This window comes from Ursus americanus, chromosome 17 (genome assembly GCF_024610735.1).
Source record: "Ursus americanus isolate L20-20 chromosome 17, mUrsAme1.1.p, whole genome shotgun sequence".
In the NCBI taxonomy this organism is placed as follows: Eukaryota; Metazoa; Chordata; class Mammalia; order Carnivora; family Ursidae; genus Ursus; species Ursus americanus.
The window spans coordinates 25828329-25848632 of record NC_142143.1 but is presented as its reverse complement, the minus strand read 5'-3'; the positions used below and the strand labels follow the sequence as shown (position 1 = coordinate 25848632).

General features: G+C 39.9%; 1 protein-coding gene across 2 annotated transcripts in view; it reads left to right on the top strand.

Moving 5' to 3' along the window:
- CRADD (CARD and death domain containing adaptor protein) overlaps window positions 1-20304 on the top strand; it is a 170868-nt gene extending 150564 nt beyond the window's left edge. Inside the window, exons 3-4 of one of the 2 annotated variants that reach the window (XR_015727137.1) lie at window positions 15571-15951; window positions 19121-20304. Coding sequence is in view for 1 of the 2 variants with exons in the window: in XM_045779996.2 (XP_045635952.2) it covers window positions 15571-15872 (302 nt within the window). In the remaining variant the exon portion in view is untranslated. Of the gene's footprint in view, window positions 1-15570 lie in introns of both variants that reach the window. The other variant, XM_045779996.2, reaches the window with a different exon arrangement.

Sequence of the window (20304 nt, the reverse complement as noted above, 5' to 3'; positions counted from 1 at the left end):
GGAATGCAGAAAAGTATAAAAAAAAAGATCACAAATCCTATTACTTAGGAAAAAGCCTCAACAGTAAGTGAATGTCCTGTTGGACATCTCTTTAAGCATGTTTGTAGATGGGAAGATGGATGGATGAAAAAAAGAAAGGAAAAGAAAAATGATTTTAGAAAAGTAGGGTTATATGATACATGTTGGTTTTTAAATTTAAAAGCCATTACATTTAATTTTATTCAAATTTAAAATAAACTAAGTGAAAAGAAATTACTGAACTTTGAATAAACGATTTTTTTTCACAGTAGAAAATGTTTTTGTTTTTGTTTTTTTTTTTTCTTCTGTGGTTAAGAGATGATGAAGAACTTGATGTTTTTGTTTTTTCTTCTCCCTCAGTTATGTTTCTTGGTAGACATTAGTGCTGTTCACCCAGGTCTCGCCCCATCCTGGGATATAGGAGAATCGTACTTCCTCACTCCCTTCAAGTTAGGTATGACCTTGTGACTTGCTCTAGCCACAAAATGTGAACGGAAGTGAGCAGAGGGTCACTTAGGGATTGATATATTTAATTGCCAGATCTCTTACTCTTACCCTTTCTCTCCATCTTGGTGACCGTGGATGCTCATGTGAATGTGGAGACATTCTATTAAAGCAGCATAGAATGCAGAACCCGCTCATGGATGTGCTGTCCTGAAGAGCCATGTGGGCCTACAGCGGTGGGCGTGTGAGAGAAATGAAGTCTTGTCTGTTAAGTCACTGAGATTTAAGGCTTCTTTCCTACCATAGATAACAGTCTATCCTGACTGCTACCATGTGCATTTTAGAAAGTGTTGATTTCCTCTCTGCTATGATAAATGAGATCATTGGCGCTCTCACCGTCTTTCCTTTTTCCCTTCTGGGTTTTGGCTAGTTACATTGCTGTCATCACAAAGGCGAGATACAGTATTTATATTCTATTCTATAATTTAGCTTTAATTTTGTTCACTTGTATTATTTTGATATAGTCAAGGTATATGGTATTATATTCTGTTCAGTTGTTTAAAATTAGTTTTATATTGAAATGAATTCAATGTCCTGTACTAACCTTTTTACTTTGGCTTTCCTATTACTGATATCAAGAAATAGGGGCGCCTGGGTGGCTCAGTCGGTGAAGCGTCTGCCTTCGGCTCAGGTCATGATCCCAAGGTCCTGGGATCGAGCCCCGAGTCAGGCTCCCTGCTCAGAGGGGAGCCTGCTTCTCTCTCTCCCTCTGCTACTCTCCCTGCTCCTGCTCTCTCTCTCTCTCTCTCTCTCTCTCTCACTCAAATAAATAAATAAAATCTTCAAGAAAAAGAAAGAAAGAAACAGGTCAAGGGGCCCAGGGCAGACTATCTGGCAGGGGAGCATTGCACCCCAGAGAGGAGAAATATTTTATCATTTGCATTATTTAGAATTTCAGATACAAGTTAATAGGAAAAAGCAGATTTTTAGTGGTTTTAATTATTGTTTTTAAATTATCTGTAAACAGTGTATCCTTTATTGCCTGCATCTGAAGCAAACATTCCCACCAACCCCCCCCCCCCCCCACTCTTGGTGTGCCACTGCTTGTGTCTTCATCTTATTCACTGCACTTACTAGCTAGATTGTCAGGACTTCCGGGGCGCCTGGGTGGCTCAGTCCCTTAAGTGTCTGCCTTCCGCTCAGGTCATGATCCCAGGGTCCTGGGATTGATCCCCACCTCGGGCTCTCTGCTCAGCAGGGAGTCCGCTTCTCCCTCTCACCCTCCCTCTGTACTCTCCCTCTCTCTCTCTCTCTCAAAAAGATAAATAAAATCTAAAAAAAAAAAAAAAAGATTGTTCTGAGACTTCTTTTAAAAGTCTTCACAACTAGTTCTTGAGTTTTTATTACTGATTCAGTACTGATTACCTATATATTTGGAAATCATTTTGGCTAAGAATAATATTCATAGACTATACTTTATTGCCCCTAGAATTTTGGAGGAATTGGTTTTATTATCTTTTGCAGTTAAAGTGCTGTCAAAAATTTAACTGACTTTCTCTTCCTCATAGGCAACTTGCTTTTTCTGCATGAGGAATTATTTTATTGGAACTGGAAATTCAGTTATTTAGCTAGAATATGTCCCACCGTTGATTTATTCTATATCAGTTATTCCTGATACACAGTATTCTCTTTCATCTTAGAGGTTCTGTTGCTTATTCATTTTAGGGATATTTTCTTGTTTTAGATCCTTGAATACTCTGGGCTGGATTTTCTACTTTAGGGATGCCCATTAACCTTCAATAGGTTATATTTTTCTCTCCTCCATAGTCATCATTTTTCTCCAGTTACTTTAAATTCTGCCTTTTATCTCTGTTTACCTCAGGTCTTTGCTGAATATAGATAAATTGAATCATGTTAATTTTATTCTTTGGTATTTCTAATTTATGAATTTCATGATGATGCTGTTTTGGTCCTTAATTTATCATTTTAGAATGACAAGCTTCTTTTAAAATCTCATTTTGTTATCTGATTATCTCATTGTTAAGCTCTTGTTTTACTGTATTCATGTTCCTATTATACTCTTATTAAGTTGTTTTATGACAAAATGCTTTCTCTTATTTTTGACACCTGTGGATTTTGGGTTTGTCAGTTTTTTGGTTTTTTTTTTTCCACGTAATGTTACCCTTTTTAAATCACTTGTTACTCCAGTATGTTACTCATTTGCCATTCCATTTCATTCCATCTTGTACATGATGGAGTAGCTGGGTTCTGCCTTTGGTGCTCTGATACACTGGGGTGATTTCTCCTTGACCCCCTTCTGACCCTTTGGGGAACTGGCTATTATTTCCTGTTCTTTAGCTTAAGGGCACATGTAGGCAAAAGAGTCAGGACAGGGGAGTGAGCTCAGCTGAGTTGTTTGTTGTGATGTTGAACACCTGTGCCCAACAGTCTTTCCTGAGACTATGTGAAATGTCTTGGCCTTCTGCTAGGGAAGTCCTTCTTGTTCACATTTCTGATCTTCCCATACCTCAGTATAGCAGTTAACGTCCTCACTCTACTGAAGTCAGAAGAGAAAAAAAAAAACCAATTCATTCCTCTCCAGATTTGAGGATATTAGAGTGAATCTCTCACTTGTTTGTTGAATAATCAATGCAGCTTCAGGGAATCAGGAATTGGAGGGTGGTTCTGCCATCTTTTCTCATTGGCTTATTTTTGTACCTTTTGTTCATTTCCTTAAGTATTGGAGAGGATGAAGACTGGAATCATCCTCGATTTGCCATATTTACCCAGAAGCCGTCTTGGAATCTGTCTTTCTAACTTTCTTCAAATTAAACATGGATGTGGCTCAGTTCAGTACAGAAAGTGGGTAGCTGCCTTTGCTTAACCTTGATAGTATTTTATTATTATGAAGTCATGCCCCCTTTTTATTTTCTATTCAGTCCCAGATTATGCAATATAATTTCTTTGGTTTTTGAGTGCTAAGTAACTTAAAAGTGGGAGCATTTGGTAACACTCTAGCCATTGAGTAGAAAGCAGAGCTAAGTGAATATATTGTAATTGTAATAGATCATTGCTTTTAATTTGTTTATTTATCCAACAACATTCATTTATGTAGTGAGTGCTGACTGTGTGCTAGGTACTATTTTGGGTGCCTGGGATATATCACTGAACAAAAGCCGACAAAGCTCCATCCGCTGTCAGAAAGTAGTATGTGGGTATGGGGGATCGCAGAGTGGAATGGGTGTTGCGATTAAGAACAGGGGGGTCAGGGGCACCTGGGTGGCTCAGTCGTTAAGCGTCTGCCTTCGGCTCTGGGCGTGATCCCAGCATTCTGGGATCGAGCCCCATGTCGGGCTCCTCCTCTGGAAGCCTACTTCTTCCTCTCCTACTCCCCCTGCTTGTGTTCCCTCTCTCGCTGGCTGTCTCTATCTCTGTCAAATAAATAAATAAAATCTTAAAAAAGAAAAAAAGAACGGGGGGGTCAGTCGGGGGTGGGGGGGGCTCTGTTTGATGGAAGTCACATTTGATGGAGGGAGTCAGCGGGCAAATATTCCAGGGAGAGGGACCAGCTCATGCAAGGCCCTAAGGTTCCAGGCTGGCTGATAGTTTCAAGGAGCAGGGTGAATGGCAAATTGATGGAGTTGAGTGAGGTCTGTGCAAATACATGAGAAAAATTAATGGCTCAGAAAGTTGTAACATAAACTTTTAATGTTTTTGTACTATTTTTAAACAATGGGTTCTACCAATATTCACTGTTTTTGTTGTTGTTGTTTGTTTTTGCTTTGGGAGGCTAAGTTTCCATCTGTGATCTTTAAAAAGCAGAAACAAATTAGCAAAAACCATGATTAAAACTGCAGAAGTCTTTGTTCTGTCTAGAAGACATATAGGGAAAAGTAATGCAACAATAAATGAATAGTTGTTCACTAATGAGAAGTCAAAAAATGAGATCTGTAGAAAATAAAATTGCTTTTAAAAATAGATAGTATAACATGTTGTAACTAAATGAGACTTTGGCAATCGTCTGGTTTTACTTTTTACAAATGAGAAAACAATCTGAGAGAGGCTAAATGTGTCAACCCAAGTTATATGGCTAGTTGATGGCACATTCAAATTTAGATAGGACCCAGGCCTGCTAATTCTTAGCCCGAGCTGTGGCCACCCTACCTCCTGCCTTTTATTTTAGTGAGAACTCAATTATTGCTAATAGTTTTGTTGTTGACCTTCCACGGACTTGATAGTCAAATCAGGTTTTCCATTACAGTAAGTATGATTTACTTGTATTTTGCAACAGGGCCTTGTTATTTGAAGTGGGCGGTCACTTCATCATCCTGGAATCAGTTTTAGAAAGACCAGTTTATTTCTTCACCTCTCTGTGAGGACCACATTGTTCTCTGTGATTATCTATCAGAACAAGTGGTTCTAATTCGTTTTCTTTTCAAGGTGCTTTTCTTTCATTTCCAGGCAGCTAGTCTCTCAGCCAAAGGGATTTCTCTGCTGAGCCACTGCACTCAGGGACCAGGTTTCATGTGGGTCCTGGGAGATGGTCAGTCAGGTTGGCTTTCTCAGGCTGGTAGTATCCCCAACCTCTCCATTGTCTTCCCTCCCACAATCTCTCTGTCTCAAATACATTCTTTCATTTGTGTGTGTTTTCACTAATGGTGTTGTTTTCAAATATATATATTAAAATTTGCATTGTTATAGGTCTCCTTTTTCTTAATTTTTGCTTTATCCTAACTGTCCAGCATTCCCTTTGTGCCCCCTCATGTTTGACTCTTCCCCTAGTAATGAGCTCAGAGATTGCTTCCAGCAACTTTCTTTCCACAGCGTTTTAGACATGATCTCTCATGAATCTGTATGAGAATATTTCTGGGATCTATAAACCCCAAAACAGGAGAACTGGGTTATAAGGCATATGCATACTTCCTGTCACAAACAATACAACTTTGTGTAAACAGCCTTCTACATGTCCTTTATGGGACTTGCTCAGAGTTCTTCTCCGGTCCCTATACATGGGAGCATGATCGTGTGCCACATTCCAGTCCCCACATGCCTCCTTGCTTGTGGGACGGCTGCGCAGCCCTTGTTCCCACCAGTGATGGATGTAGTTCCGGCATCTCCACATCTCTGCCCAGACTTGGTATTGTCTAGATTTCTAGGCACATAAAGGGATTTCTCATTATTGTTTCCATTGTTACTTCTTAAATTTCTGTGTTTGAGCGTCTCTTTCTTTGAGTTTCCCCTAATTTGACTCATCTTGTCATACTTTCATCCTTTTTTCTCTCTTGGTTTTAGGAGTACCTTGTACAGTCCAGATAGTCCTGCCTCCTGGGTTTTAGACCTTAACAAGTAGCTTTGTCCATTCTGCTCTGTCATCTTGCTGATGGTCTGCTTCATTGAGCAGAAATCTTTAATTTTGATGGAAAAAATTCATCTTTTGGGGATTCTTTTAGAAAGACACTTCCCACTGCTGGTCATAAAGGTAATCTCCATTATTTTTATTAACTTTGTAGGTTTACCTTTCATATTTTACCTTTATCCACACAGACTCCATCACTGTTTATGGTGTGATGTAAAAATACAGTTTTTTTAAAAATTTATTTATTTCTTTTTTTTAAAAGATTTTATTTATTTATTCGACAGAGATAGAGACAGCCAGCGAGAGAGGGAACACAAGCAGGGGGAGTGGGAGAGGAAGAAGCAGCCTCATAGCGGAGGAGCCTGATGTGGGGCTCGATCCCATAACGCCGGGATCGTGCCCTGAGCCGAAGGCAGATGCTTAACCGCTGTGCCACCCAGGCGCCCCTAAAAATAGTTTTATTTTTCTCTGTATAATTAGTTTTCCCCAGTTTGGAGAAAGCCTTGCTTTTCCCCATTATAAAAATTTAATTGTTATTACAAGGATTGTCATGTTTATGTTATAATAATATCATCCCACCCAGGGCACGAATGACTCTCCATTTATTCAGATCTTGCTTTATGTCTTTTAATTAATGCTTAAAATTTTCCCCATTTAGGTTTTGCGTGATCTTTGCTAATTTAATTTCTAGATATGTTATAGTTTTTATTGTTTATTGTTTATCATATTTTGTGTTTGGTTGGTTTTTGTTTTAAGTTGTTATCTGACAATTTTACTCAACCCTCTTAATTATTCTAGGGGATTATCTTTTTTTTCCAAAAAAAAAAAAAGATTTATCTATTTATTTGAGAGAGAGCGTCAGAGGCAGGGGCAGAGGGAGAGCAAGAAAGAGTCTCAAGCAGACTCCATGCTCAGTGTGGAGTCCAAAGCAGGGCTTGATCTCACGACCCTGAGATCATGACCCAAGCTGAAACCATGCTGGACACTTCACTGACTATGCCACACTTGTGTCCCTCTAATGGATTATCTATTGGTCCTGGCCTTTTCTTACATATTGGATCAAATGGTCTGAAAATAGTGATAGTTTTATCTCTTCCCTTCAAATGCTTATACCTAACTTCTTTTTTTTCTTTATAGCTCTGGTTAGGACCTTCACTACTATATATAACAGTAATGGTGACATTGGGCATCCTTGTTTTGTTTCTACCTTTAAAGGGAAAATGTTTAAAAGATACCTATTAAATCAAATGCCTATTGAAGGCTTTTGTAATCTTCACCAAGTTAAGTAGGTTCCCCATATTCCTAATTTTCAAAGAAATCTTTTTAAGTAATCATAAATATGTGTCAAATTTTATCAGATACTTTTTTGCATCTATTAAGATAATAGTGACTTATCTCTTTGGACTACTGATGGATCTTGTGATATTAAAATTATTGTAATCCTGTGATAAATTCTATTTGTTCACAATATATTATTTTAAATAGATCCTTTTTACTCAGTTAATACTTAGGATTTTTGGGGGCGCCTGGGTGGCACAGTCGTTAAGTGTCTGCCTTCGGCTCAGGGCATGATCCCAGCATTCTGGGATTGAGCCCCACATCAGGCTTCTCCACTGGGAGCCTGCTTCTTCCTCTCCCACTCCCCCTGCTTGTGTTCCCTCTCTCGCTGGCTGTCTCTCTCTGTCAAATAAATAAATAAATTAAATCTTTAAAAAAAAAAAAATATATATATATATATATATATATATACACTTAGGATTTTTGCATCTAAAATAATAATTGGAAAGAACCTGTAATTTTTCTTTTCTTGTATTCTTAGCCTGTTTGGAACAAAAAGTAAAGCAGCCTAATAAAATAGGCTATAGATCTTTTGTTATTTTTCTATTTTCTAGAACAACTTACAGAAGATAGGAAATTAAATGTTTCATGCATATTTGATAGAGCTCACCTGTAAAACTGTCTGGGCCAAGGGCTCTTTAGCAGGGGAAGGCTTTGATAGCCATTTCAATGTATTTAATACTTAGGTCTATTCAAGTTTTCTATTTTTTCCTGCACCAATTTTGGCATTATATATATCCCAATATCAGTTCATCTAGATTTTAAAAATGTATTAGTATACTTGTGAGTGTTTATAGATTATTGCTTAGCAATAATCTCCTACTGCCCTGTGAGAACATTTAATACCCTGTCCTGTTAGTCTTGGGCTTGATCACATGCCTTGCCTTGGTCAATGGAACATCAACCTGCAAAGGCCTTACATGTCCTTGAGGCAAGGTTAGGCTTTTGCTCCTAAAAAGTGGCTACACTAGAAAGGGGCAGTCTCTCTCTCTCTCTCTCTCTTTTTAAAGATTTTATTTATTTATTTATTTATTTATTTATTTATTTATTTATTTATTTGATGGGGGGTGGTACAAGCAGGGGGAGCAGCAGAGGCAGAGGGAGAAACAGGCTCCCCACTGAACAAGGAGCCCGATGTGGGACTCAATCCCAGGACCCCAGGATCATGACCTGAGCCGAAGGCAGACACTTAACTGACTGAGCCATCCAGGTGTCCCGAAAGGGGCAGTCTCTTAGCTTACCTTCTTTTCTGGTCCACAAACTGAAAGCATATGATACTCTCATCGGTGATAGAGGTTCACTGCAGCAGTGAGTTGGGAAGGGTGATATATTACCAAATTCTGCAAAGGAATGTATGTAGTTTTTAAAAGTGCAACCCCAAGTCCAACCGCGTGGAACTCATTTGTACTTACATCCGTGTTTATACCACAAAATAACTGTAGTGTAAAAAGGAATTTTATAGGGGACGCTTTGGTGGCTCAGTAGGTTAAGCGTCTGCCTTCAGCTCAGGTCATGAGCCTGGGGTCCTGGGATCGATCCCTGTGTCTGGCTCTCTGCTCAGTAGGGAGCCTGCTTCTCCCTCTGCCCCTCTCCCCCACCCATGCTCTCTCACATGCTCTCAAATAAATAAATATCTTTTTTAAAAAAGGAATTTTTATAGTTAAGACCCTTTCGAGCTGTTATTGTAGATTCCTGAGCATAGATTTATCTGAGTCTCCTAGCAGCTGCTTATGGATCTGCTATGCCTTTCCTTTACTCCATAACTGTGCTTCTGAATCCTGTATAGTTCCCCCTTTTGAGGTCACCATTAAGGTAGCCATGTATTATAGAATATAGATCAAAAAGGGGAGGTTGACCAGGCAGGACGCTGGGCTTGTGGATTTTCCTTCATTTGGAGATTGCACACTCAGCCAGGATAGACCAGGGGGTGCTGTCCATACAAAGATTTGTTGGAAGAAATGACTTCTTTTTCTGGAACAAATAAGAAACTCAGAAGCACATAGCTAGTGGAGATAGTGAATTGGAAACTTGACTTGGAAGAACATTTTTAAGAATACGATGAGTTTTTTTCCCCCTCCCTTCCTCTATGATCTTCTGTTTTGTTTTTTAAATTCCACATGGGTGAAATCATATGATAATTGTCTTTCTCTTAACTATAGGAACCAAACTGAGGGTTGCTTTAGGGGAGGCGGGTGGGGGGATGGGGTAACTGGGTGATAGGCATTAAGGAGGGCATGTGATGTCATGACCACTGGGTGTTTTATGCAACTGATGAATCACTGAACTCTGCCTCTGAAACTAATAATATACTATATGTTAATTAATAGAATTTAAATAAAATTTTTAAAAAAGAATATGATAAGTTACTGTACATTGAGTTCCATACTGTGCTCAGCAAGGGGCTAAAGGTTGGAGGAGGGCAAGAAGTAGAAGACATGATCTCTGCCCATAAGGAGCTTGGGAGACAGAAGCATCCTCTAAGAAACAAAAAAGTTAAGTATGGATCTTTTAGATTCTAAATGCAATATGACTCTAAATGCAATAGGAATTGGAAAGGAGATTTTTGGTTTGAGGCCAGAGCAGTGGTTAATTAGGTATGAGTGAGAGAGGAGGAGATAGTTGGAGATGTAATAACCACAGAGATGGGAGGGGGGATGGAAGGGAGGGTACGCAGGGAGATGGGGAATGGGGCATTTATCTCTTCAAATGGATGGCTTCATTGTGGTAGATGGGTTTGGTAGAGAATGTTGTTTTGTTTGAAACATGGGAGTTTTAACTTCACTGAAATGGGATTAAAGAGTTGCATGCAAGAGTTAGGATCTGTTTAAGAGAGAACATTCTGTCAGTATAGAAGGAGGTAACTCCCTGCTTAGGATATTTAAAACTAGTTGATTTATGTCACAGTATCTGGTGGTTCTTAACCAGGCACAGTACTGCCTCACCCCCGGGTATGTGGACTTGTGCGCTCAGGCTGGGGTGTTACTAGCGCGTCGGAGGTGCAGGCCATGGATGTAAAGACCCTGCCCTGCACTGGAGAGCCCTGCATGATGGATGGTCCTGCCCGAAATGCCCGTGATGCACTTGTTGAGAAACACCAGACTTCCACACTTCAGTCATTTGGGTTCTACTGGTTCCATTTTTGCTGTATCTTTGTACCACCTGTACTGCTAACTTTCTGCCTTTATTTAATTTTACTTTTTATTTAAAAATTTACTTCTCTTTTTTTATTACTTTTGTGTCATTCTATATCTTCTTTTTAACTTTTATTTACTTAATTCTTGCAGTCATGAGTTTGAAATGTTATTTATACTTTTCTAATTGTATTAGGATACATGACTGTTCTAATACAGAATGTTCACCCATGGACCACCTGAAATCCTCTTGTCCATTGCTCATGGTATGCACATCAAGCTCTGAGAAACAGTGGCCAGATGGTCACGCTGGATTAATTTATAGCTTGACCTGATTTTATATAGTATATCCTTGGATGTTGAGACTACAGCCTTGGGACTCTCATTTTTTAAGTAACTTCGCATTCAGCAGAATTCACACATTAGAAGGGCCTCGTGAGGTTGCTTCTCCCGCTCGAGGTCAGATAGCACAAACAGCTGTTATTGTCTCTTCATGTCTGGAAGGTCTCCTTGGAAGGGCCTGATGTTCTCTTGGCTGGGTAGTGCTTCCGTGCCAGTTATCTTTGCTCCGGACTTCGTCCACAGACTGCTGGCCATCTCCCAGTTATGGGGCAGTATTCCCAAGGAATATGTGACCCTGAAATTGCGGAGGAATGAGACCAAATACTGCCCTCACTCCCAAATAATTGGCCCAAAGCCGATGTTGCATTAATAGTTGGCCGGGAGTCAGAATGGTGACGGAGTAGCAGAACCACAGAGGCTCCCGCCCCAACACCCGATGAGCTGAACCAAAAAACAGCTAAGAACAGAAACATTTGCCAGCATCAACCAAAGAAAAAAAAAACAATCACAACTTTTATGTCATGTACTTTGAAAAGCGGCAGGTCCTTTCGAAAGGAAGGCAACACCCCACCCTGAGCCTTCAGAAGCAATCCTGGGAAAAGAAGGGAAGTGTACTAAATCCTAAGGACCCCTGCTAATTCAGATCTGTGTGAAAGAAGCTGGTGGAGGAGGTAGGTAGATGGCCTTGGTAAATGTCAGGAGACATTGTCAGCAGACGTTGCCTTCCTAGGCAACCCAGGCCAGGCCACCTCTGAGCTGAGCTATAGGAAAGAGACCGCAGGAGTGAGTGCGCCCAGGCTAGGTGGAGCAGGCTCCGGTATAAGACGTTTCATTGGCTTCCAAAAGAGAGAGCAGCACACTGGACCCCCAGCCAGGGCAGGCCTAGTGTCTCCTAACTCTCCTCTGTGGCGGAGCACTGCGTAGAAAGCATCAGCCAACCACAAATTGTAGCTCAGAGGGAGAGCTTTTTTTGCGAAAAGTAAACATACAACCAGTTGGGCCCGAGCGGAAACCCAGTGCAAAAAAACTCAATCTCACAAATATTTCATGCTATCAGAGGACTCAGGATCAATTCAGTGGAAATAAAAACTCAAGGTCATTATGGTAAAACAACAATGAGATTTATTTTTATTTTTAATTGTAATAAAATATATGTAACATGAAACTTGCCATCTTTTCCATTTTTATGTGTGCAGTTCAGTAGTGCTAAGTACATTCACATTGTGCAGCCAACCTCCAGAACTCTTTTCATCTTGCAAAACTGACTACCTATTAAACAATTCCCCATTCTCCCCACCCTGTCCCCTGGTAACCACCGTTCTTTCCATCTCAATGAATTTGCCTACTGCAGGTACCTCATAGGAATGGGTTCATAGAGGACTTGTTCTTTGTTGACTGGCTTATTTCACTTAGCGTAATGTCCTCAGGTCTCACCCATGTTATAGCTTGAGTCAGAATGTTTTCCCTTTTAAGACTGAATAATATTCTAATGTATAATATACTACATTTTGTTTCTTCTTCCATTCCTTGATAGATGCTTGGGTTGCTTCCACTTTTTGCTATTGGGAACAGGGCTGCTCTGAAGATGGGTGTATAAACATCTCTTTGAGTCACTGCTTTCAGTCCTTTTGGGTATATGAACCGGAAGTAGAACTGCTAGATTGTATGATAACCCATGTTTCGTTGTTTAAGGAGCCACCGTACTCCTTTCTGTAGCAGCCGTGCCATTTTACATCCTCACCAACACCCGGGTTCGGCTCTGCTCTCAGTAAGGAGTCTGCTTGTGATTCTCTCCCTCTCACTCTGCCCCTCCCGCTGGTGCTCTCTCTCTCTCTCTAAAAACAAATGAATAAATCTAAAAAAAAAAAAAAATAGATTGAGGAGCCAAGAAAAGAAATTGAGGAAAAAACATAGTACAAGGTTTGAACCAGAAAAAAACAAAACAAAATAAAACAGCATAAACATAATCAAACATCAAATAAATTGCATAGGGGAAAGGCATGAGATGATTACAGGAAAGGAGTTAGAGTAATAAGACAGAAAATGATAGCTATGGTGGATGGGGAAAGCCATCTAGCATCTGGGGCAGAAACAGAATGCAGAGATACGACACAGGAAAATTTTTCTGAAAGGGAGGAAGAGCTAAATCTTTGGTCAGAAGATCATGTGACATATCTGGAAAAGCAGATAGAGAATGACCAAGATATACCCTGACCTAAAGCTTCAGTACTATAAGCTCCAGACTGAAAAAGCAAGTTATACAAAATGGCAGATGGTCAAGTTGGTGTCAGAATTCTCCTCCATAAAATAGGAGCACAATCTACAAAGTTGTGAAAGGAATAAAATTTCTTAAATAATGTAAAATTTTATTTATAATTTAAAAGCATAATGTTAAAATAATATGAAATTGTTTTCATAAATATTAAGTTATTATTCAATAGTGAAAGCAGTAAGCAGACAGTCTTGATCTGAAGGAACTCAAGGAGTATAGTGACCATGAGTATTTCTTGATAAAAATCACCTTATGATGAAATTGACGCAAATGACTCAAATCAGTGGGTGATGGGTATTAAGGAAGGCACTTGTTGTGATGAGCTAGGTGTGATATTTAAGTGATGAATCACTAAATTTGACTCTTGAAACTAATATTACACTGTATGTTAACTAACTAGAATTTATAGGGAAAAAAAAACAGATGCAGGAGTTGAAAAGCCATGGTTTAAAAAAAAGTAACAACAGAAAAGAACTGATGAACATTCAAACCATGATAATGTAGTTTTAAGACTAAACAGCTTAGGGGGAGATTATTGTTACAGGAGCGTAAAAATGTTACGCACAACAAAATAAAATTATATAAGCAATGGGGGTTCCTGGGGTCTCAGTCAGTTAAGCATCCAACTCTTGATTTCAGCTCAGGTCACGATCTCAGGGTTGTGAGATCAAGCCCTGTGTCGGGCTCTGTGCTGGGCATGGAGCCTGCTTAAGAATCTCTTTCCCTCTCTCTGCCCCTTGCCCCCTGTTCGTGCATGTGTGTTTTCTCCCTCTCTAAAGAAAAAAAAAAAAGAGAGATAGGCAAGAAAAATGATGAGGTATGATGAAAGGAAGAAGAAATAGCAAGTGTTAATTATAGAGTGTTAATGTGAAAATATATAGTTTACCTCTTAAATTTTCATATACTTTTTTCTCAGCATTAAATCTTTTGTGTGTCTATATGTGTTGCTGTTGTTTAAATAATTAACTATAGGTCAAAAAGCCATTGAGTTTTCATTTCTGTTTCTTTTTTTTTTCCGTTGTATTCAAGCAAAATTAAATAACCCTTATGAGAAAAAAAGCTATTAATACAGTACATGTGCTTGAAGAGATGTGCAGAATGATGTTCGCCAACTCTAAGTACAGTGGTGGGTTATTGGATGACTTGTTTGCTCCTTTGTACTTTTTTATGTTGCTTGAATTTTTTTAATGGGCCCACATTTTATAAAAGTGCCCATATTTTTATAAAAGCCATAAAATCATTACTGTTAATATAAAATATTGGTCAGTAGTATTGTCATTATTCTAGTTGTTTCTTAATCATTTAAAAAAAAATTACAGTCTTGTCTTGACAAACACCAGAAAGAGCCCTTGACAGTATTTTTGCAACTCGTTCCTAAGATATTGGCAACCGTCTTGAGGCAAAAGGCATGTGCAGTGGAAAACAGGAGCTATTCTAATAGGATGCTTTTTGCCTTCTTACTGAATTCATAAATCTAAACAATGAGCTGGTGAGTGTGAATTGGGATTGACTCGGATTCCCGTGATGCTGGTGACAGAAAGTGCGGTGCAAGTGTAGTGCTGTTTGTTGTACACATGGCTGAACGAGGAATATGAAAAGCTCACTTCTTGTTCGGGCCTAACCAATAAGCAGCACCAGGATTTGGGGCGTTTGGAGTGCTTCTCAATCTCTGCACTTCCCTACATTGAACTTTCTTTTCTTGAATTTGCCATGGTCTCCTGCCTCCGGGCCTTCGCACAGGCAATTCCCTCTGCCCAGGGCACACTTCCTTACCTTTTCCTTCATTGGGCTCTTTCTCGTGTTCAGGGCTTATTAGCTTTAGCCTCCTTCCTCTAGAAGGCCTTCTGCATTGTAACTGATGGTACTTCTTCCTCGATATGCCTGGCACATCTGTAGTCACTCACTCGCTGTCAGAGTTCCTCAGCAGACTGGCCTCGGGGAGACTGGGACCTAGAAGTGCAAGGTCAGGTTCTCTCATTGCCAGTCCACAGCATATGTTCTCTCTTCCTCCTCTGGGCTCTGCCAGGGTGGTAACTCTCCTCCTGCTACCTCATGGCCTCTACGTTTTCTTTTTTTCTCAGCAGGCCTCTTCGGTTCCGCTTCTGTTAGAAACTGCAACTTTTCTTGGTAATGTTCAAGTTTATCAGGAGAGAGTAGCTGTTCTGTTTAGCCCATTTCCCTCCAGCACTAGCCGTTCCTGCAGGAGAGAGTGTCACTCCTGCGCCCAGAGGCCAGTGCCAGAGGGAACTGGGGCTCAGGCTGACATTCTTGATTTCCTCTGAACCCCCTGCTTGGCCTCTCTGGTAAAAGAGATGCAAGTGAAGAAAGCATGTTATAAAGTGGTATGTGCCATGAAATCCTAAACATAGGTTTTATATATAAAAGACCAAAAGAAAGATCAAATCATTATCGGTGCATTTCTCTGATGGGATTTCTAGTTATTTTTATTTTCTTGTTTTCACATTGTCTGTAATAAACATTTTCATAGATGCTAAAAGGTATTTTGTAAGCTCCTCTATATGACCTTTTCCTGAGCAGCTCCCAAGAAGACTAGGGGGAGTTGGCCCTGCCAGATGAAGCGGTGTGCTGTTCCAGTCACATTTTTCATCTCTGCCCCCATCTGATGTGTTTGTTTGCTCTTTTCACCCTCATGTCTTTCTTTTCCCCAGATGATGGGATGACTGGCATCCCGCCGCACATCCTCAACAGTTCCCCATCGGACCAGCAGATCAACCAGCTGGCCCAGAGGCTGGGCCCCGAGTGGGAGCCCGTGGTGCTGTCTCTGGGCCTGTCCCAGAGGGATATCTACCGCTGTAAGGCCAACCACCCGCACAACGTGCAGTCGCAGATGGTGGAGGCCTTCATCCGCTGGCGGCAGCGCTATGGGCAGCAGGCCACCTTCCGAAGCTTGCACAGGGGCCTGCAGGCCGTGGAGGTGGACCCCTCGGTGCTCCAGCACATGTTGGAGTGATGGGATCTCCCTCTATCAACCCACGGGGGAGTGTGTCCCCAAGTTGCGTGTGCGGAATCCTGACTCTCTCCCAGGGCAGGTAGTTTTTGGGGCTTTGGTGGGGGAGTGGGGTGAGGGGTGGGAGTGTTTTTTCTTTTTAATGATCTGTAGATGAAAGGAGAAAATGGGATTTCCAGTTGATCCAGTAATCTGAAAGGCCAGATTATTCAGTAGCTCTACCACATTGACTTGACAATTCATTGTTTTTAATTGCTTGAAGATTGCGTTGTTTTAATTATGCAGGTTTTAATTGTGTGAGTGCCTTTTAATAAACTGGTAAACTCGTAATGGCTCAAAAAATTACTGTTATCATATTCCATGCAGGTATCATATATATATATATATACATACATAGATATGTAATATTATATATTATGTATATATAATATTATATATTATATATTTATATAATATATAAAGCATCTACTTTGATTTGCCTGGGAACTGAACTGTGGACTTTGCTATTAATGATGATGATAATAAAAAGTGAATTACTATATATAATGTGGCCTTTCATGAGACAGTGTTGTTTTTTTTCGCATTCCTGTAGTGCATAGATTATTAAGGGTATAAAATTACAGTAGTTCTTTTTTTGAAACAGAATTACTAGTAATAATAAAATGGTAACTTTTTCCAGTCAGGATAAATCGCTGAGACATGGTGTCTGAATTAAATTTAAGACACTGAAGCTTCCTGCAAGACCAGTTCAGGTGCCAGCATGCATCCCTGAGCCCTTCATCTTTAAGAAATTCCTTAAGAAAATCCTGTGTTTAAGGGATTTAGTTGGGGGACAAAAGAGGGTGTGGTCTTTCCATTGATGTTGTAGTGATTGAATTATTATGCTCCTAAGGACTATGACTTAGTCTTTTGTCTTCTTATTAATGACACATGGTATTTGTCAAATGCTTTACCGTTTTCAAGGTTTTTCATGTATGTGATCTCATTTGGGCCTCACAAAAATCCTATGAAGTAGTTGGGCAAGAGAAGTGAGCCTCTTTCTGTAGTGAGATTAAGTGATTTGCTGGGGGGTGAATGAGCTAGAATGTGTCTTTGGAGCTTGAGTCCTGTTCTCCTGCTAGCAACATCGCTGTGGACAAGCTGCCCCTCTTCTCTAACCCTGTACAAAAGAGGACATGATTGTCGTTCCCCCCCCCCCCCACCTCCCTGTTCCAAGATTTTTGTGATAATGAAACAAATGATGTCTGCCAAGGGCTTGTCTTAGTGCCTGGCCCTTAGTCAGCGCTCAGAAATGGTAACTGTTCATTTGCTGCTGTTTGCACATGGATAAAGTTCACAGGCAAAGCTGGTTAGCAGCTAAAGCTGAGGGCACTGCAGGAGGAAGTACTGTTACCATGTTTCCTGATAAGCTTTAACATGTGATGTAATTTACTAACTTTACCGTGGGTCCAATCAAGAGAGGGACAGGTGAACATTCCCAATCTGTGATCTGTTCTTCTGAGCAATTGGGGAATCTATTTCCTAATCCTAACCTAACTCAGGATTTTGTTCAAAGAGAAAAAATTATACTTTCTACCTCTCTCTATTCCAGGACAAGTATAGAATGGTAAAGTTGAACATGAGATGAGTGTTCCAAAAGATGGCAGTGGCATGTCGATTGCATCCTCTCTGATATCTGGCAGCCATATTCCCTTTACTAAAAAAGATCAGTTACCTCACAGTTCAACAAACAGTTCCAAAGGATGGTCTGCTGGCCTCATCAGCTTTAATTTTCCATTTTGTAGCCCAGCTATTAATTCATTGTTTTGTAAAATTCTCGGACTTTTGGCCCCATCACTGCGCTAGTGATCGACTGTACTTCTGTGGCATCTTCATCAAACTGCCTGCCATTCTGAATCTTGGACTTGTTAGGTTGCTATTTATCCCCCTGAGTTTGCTAATAGCAAGTTGCTTTGGCTTTTGGTCTCACCACATTTATGGCCAAGGGAGTATGGCTGGGCTCTGCCGCCTCTGACAAGATGGCATTTTAGAAGTGGGTCTGATGATTAGCTAGTTCATCTTCCCACCACTTGCTTGGAATCAGAATCTATCATGCACAAAGACACTTCGGTGCTCTGTGAGCAGTGAAGGAAAATTTGTGATGAACTGGCCCATCCTGGGCTGCCAGGGCCATTAGAGAGCTCTGACTTGTTGCCCTTAATGAGGAGGGTGTCCCCACCATCAAATGGCAGCTGCACCTGCTGGGCCTGCTCACATTCTTGCAGGAGATTTGCAGAATGCAAGAACAGAGCACCTAAGTCACTGCCTCATTTCTGCCTCTGGCTGTGGAAAGTGATGCTGAATGGCATATGCCTATCTCCTGGGAGAATTGGGTAGGTGACATGCCTGCAAGGAGTCCATGTGTTTTTGCATGGTAGAAGATTCTACAGTTCCAGAGGCTACGTACCCCCAACAGAATTCTGAATGAGTACAGTGCGGTGACAGTGTGTTTGCAAGCACTGACCAAAAAAATATAAAGTCTTGTTCCACTTTGGTTTGGAATGCACGTGCATGTATATTCATGAGTATGTCCTCTTACTTTTTAAAAACTGTAACTTTTATGAAATTTTTCTCAGTACAAGAATAGTGCATGCTCATTATAGCAGTTTAGAAAATAACAAATGAGCAAGAATAAAAAAATAAAAATTATCCCTACTCCATCTTCCAAAAGATAACCACTATGACACCCCAGTTTTAGCCTCTACCCCCAGTTACTTTCCTATGGCTGCATATTCTTTTTATAATGAAAATGAGATTGTATCAAAGCAACTATAGCTACAATAATTAGTTAAAGGACACACAAAATTAAAAGATGTAGGTATCCACAGTCCCAGTTTTTGAAATAAACTACAAAGCTGTAGTAATCAAAAGAATGGTATGGGCAGAAAAATAGATGCCTGGCTCAATGGAACAGAATGGTGAGCCCAGAAACAAACCCATGCATATATGGTTAATTAATCTATAATGGAGGAGACAAGAATATAAAATGGGGAAAAGACAGTCTCTTCAACAAATGGTGGTGGGAAAACTGGACAGTTATATACAAAAGAATGAAATTGGACCACTCTCTCACACCATTCACAAAAATAATCTCAAGATGGATTAAAGACCTAAATGTGAGACCTAAAACTATAAAACTCCTAAAAGAAAACACAGGCAGTAATCTCTTAGACATCAACCTTAATAATATATTTATGGATATGTTTCCTCAGGCAAGGGAAACAAAAGCGAATATAAACTATTAAGACTACACCAAACTAAGAAGCTTCTGCACGGCAAAAGAAGCCATCAACAAGATGAAAAAAAAAGCAAACTACTGAATGGGAGAAAACATTTGCAAAGATATATCTGATAAGGAGTTAATATCAAATACCCAGAGCTCATGTAACTCAACACCAGAAAAACAAATAATCCAATTAAAAAATGGGCAGAGACCTTAATAGACATTTTTCCGAAGAAGACAGGTGGCCAACAGACACATGAAAAGATGCTCAGTGTCACTCATCATTGGGGAAATGCATATCAAAACCACAACGAGATATCACCTCACACCTGTCAGAATGGCTAAAATCAAAAAGATAAGAAATAACAAGTGTTGGTGAGGATGTGGATAAAAGGGAACCCTTGTGCACTGTTGGAGGGAATGAAAATTGGTGCAGCCACTGTGGAAGACAGTATGGAGATTACTCAAAAAACCAAAAATAGAAGTACCATACAATCCAGTAATTCCACTTCTGGAAATTTAGAGAGAGAAAATGAAAACGCTAGTTTGAAAACCTATCCTCACCCCTGTGTTTACTGCAGCATTATTTACAGTAACCAAGAGATGGAAGCAACCTAAGTGTCCATCAATAGATGAATGGATAAAGAAGAGGTGGCATATGTATACAATGGAGTATTCCTCAGCCATAAAAAAGAATGAAATCTTGCCATTTGTGACAACATAGATGCAATTTTAGTGTATTATGCTAAGTGAAATAAATCTGACCGAAAAAGACAAATACCGTGTGATTTCACTTTATGTGGAATCTAAAGAACAAAACAAATGAACAAATAAAACAAAACAGAAACAGGCTAATATGTACAGAAAAGAAAATGTTGGTTACGGGGTGTGGGGAGGGGATGGGTCTGGAGGGCAGGCGAAATAGATTAAGGGGATGACGAGGTATAAACTTCCAGTTATAAAGTAAATAAGTCATGAGGACGCAATGTACAGCATAGGGAACATAGTCAATAATATTGTGATACCTTTGTATAATGACATATATTAACTAGATTTGTCATGGGGATCATTTCATTATGTGTAAAAACATCGAGTCACTGTGATGTACACCTGAAGCAAATAGGATATTGTATGTCAGTTATATTTCAATAAAAAAAATGGGATTGTATTGTA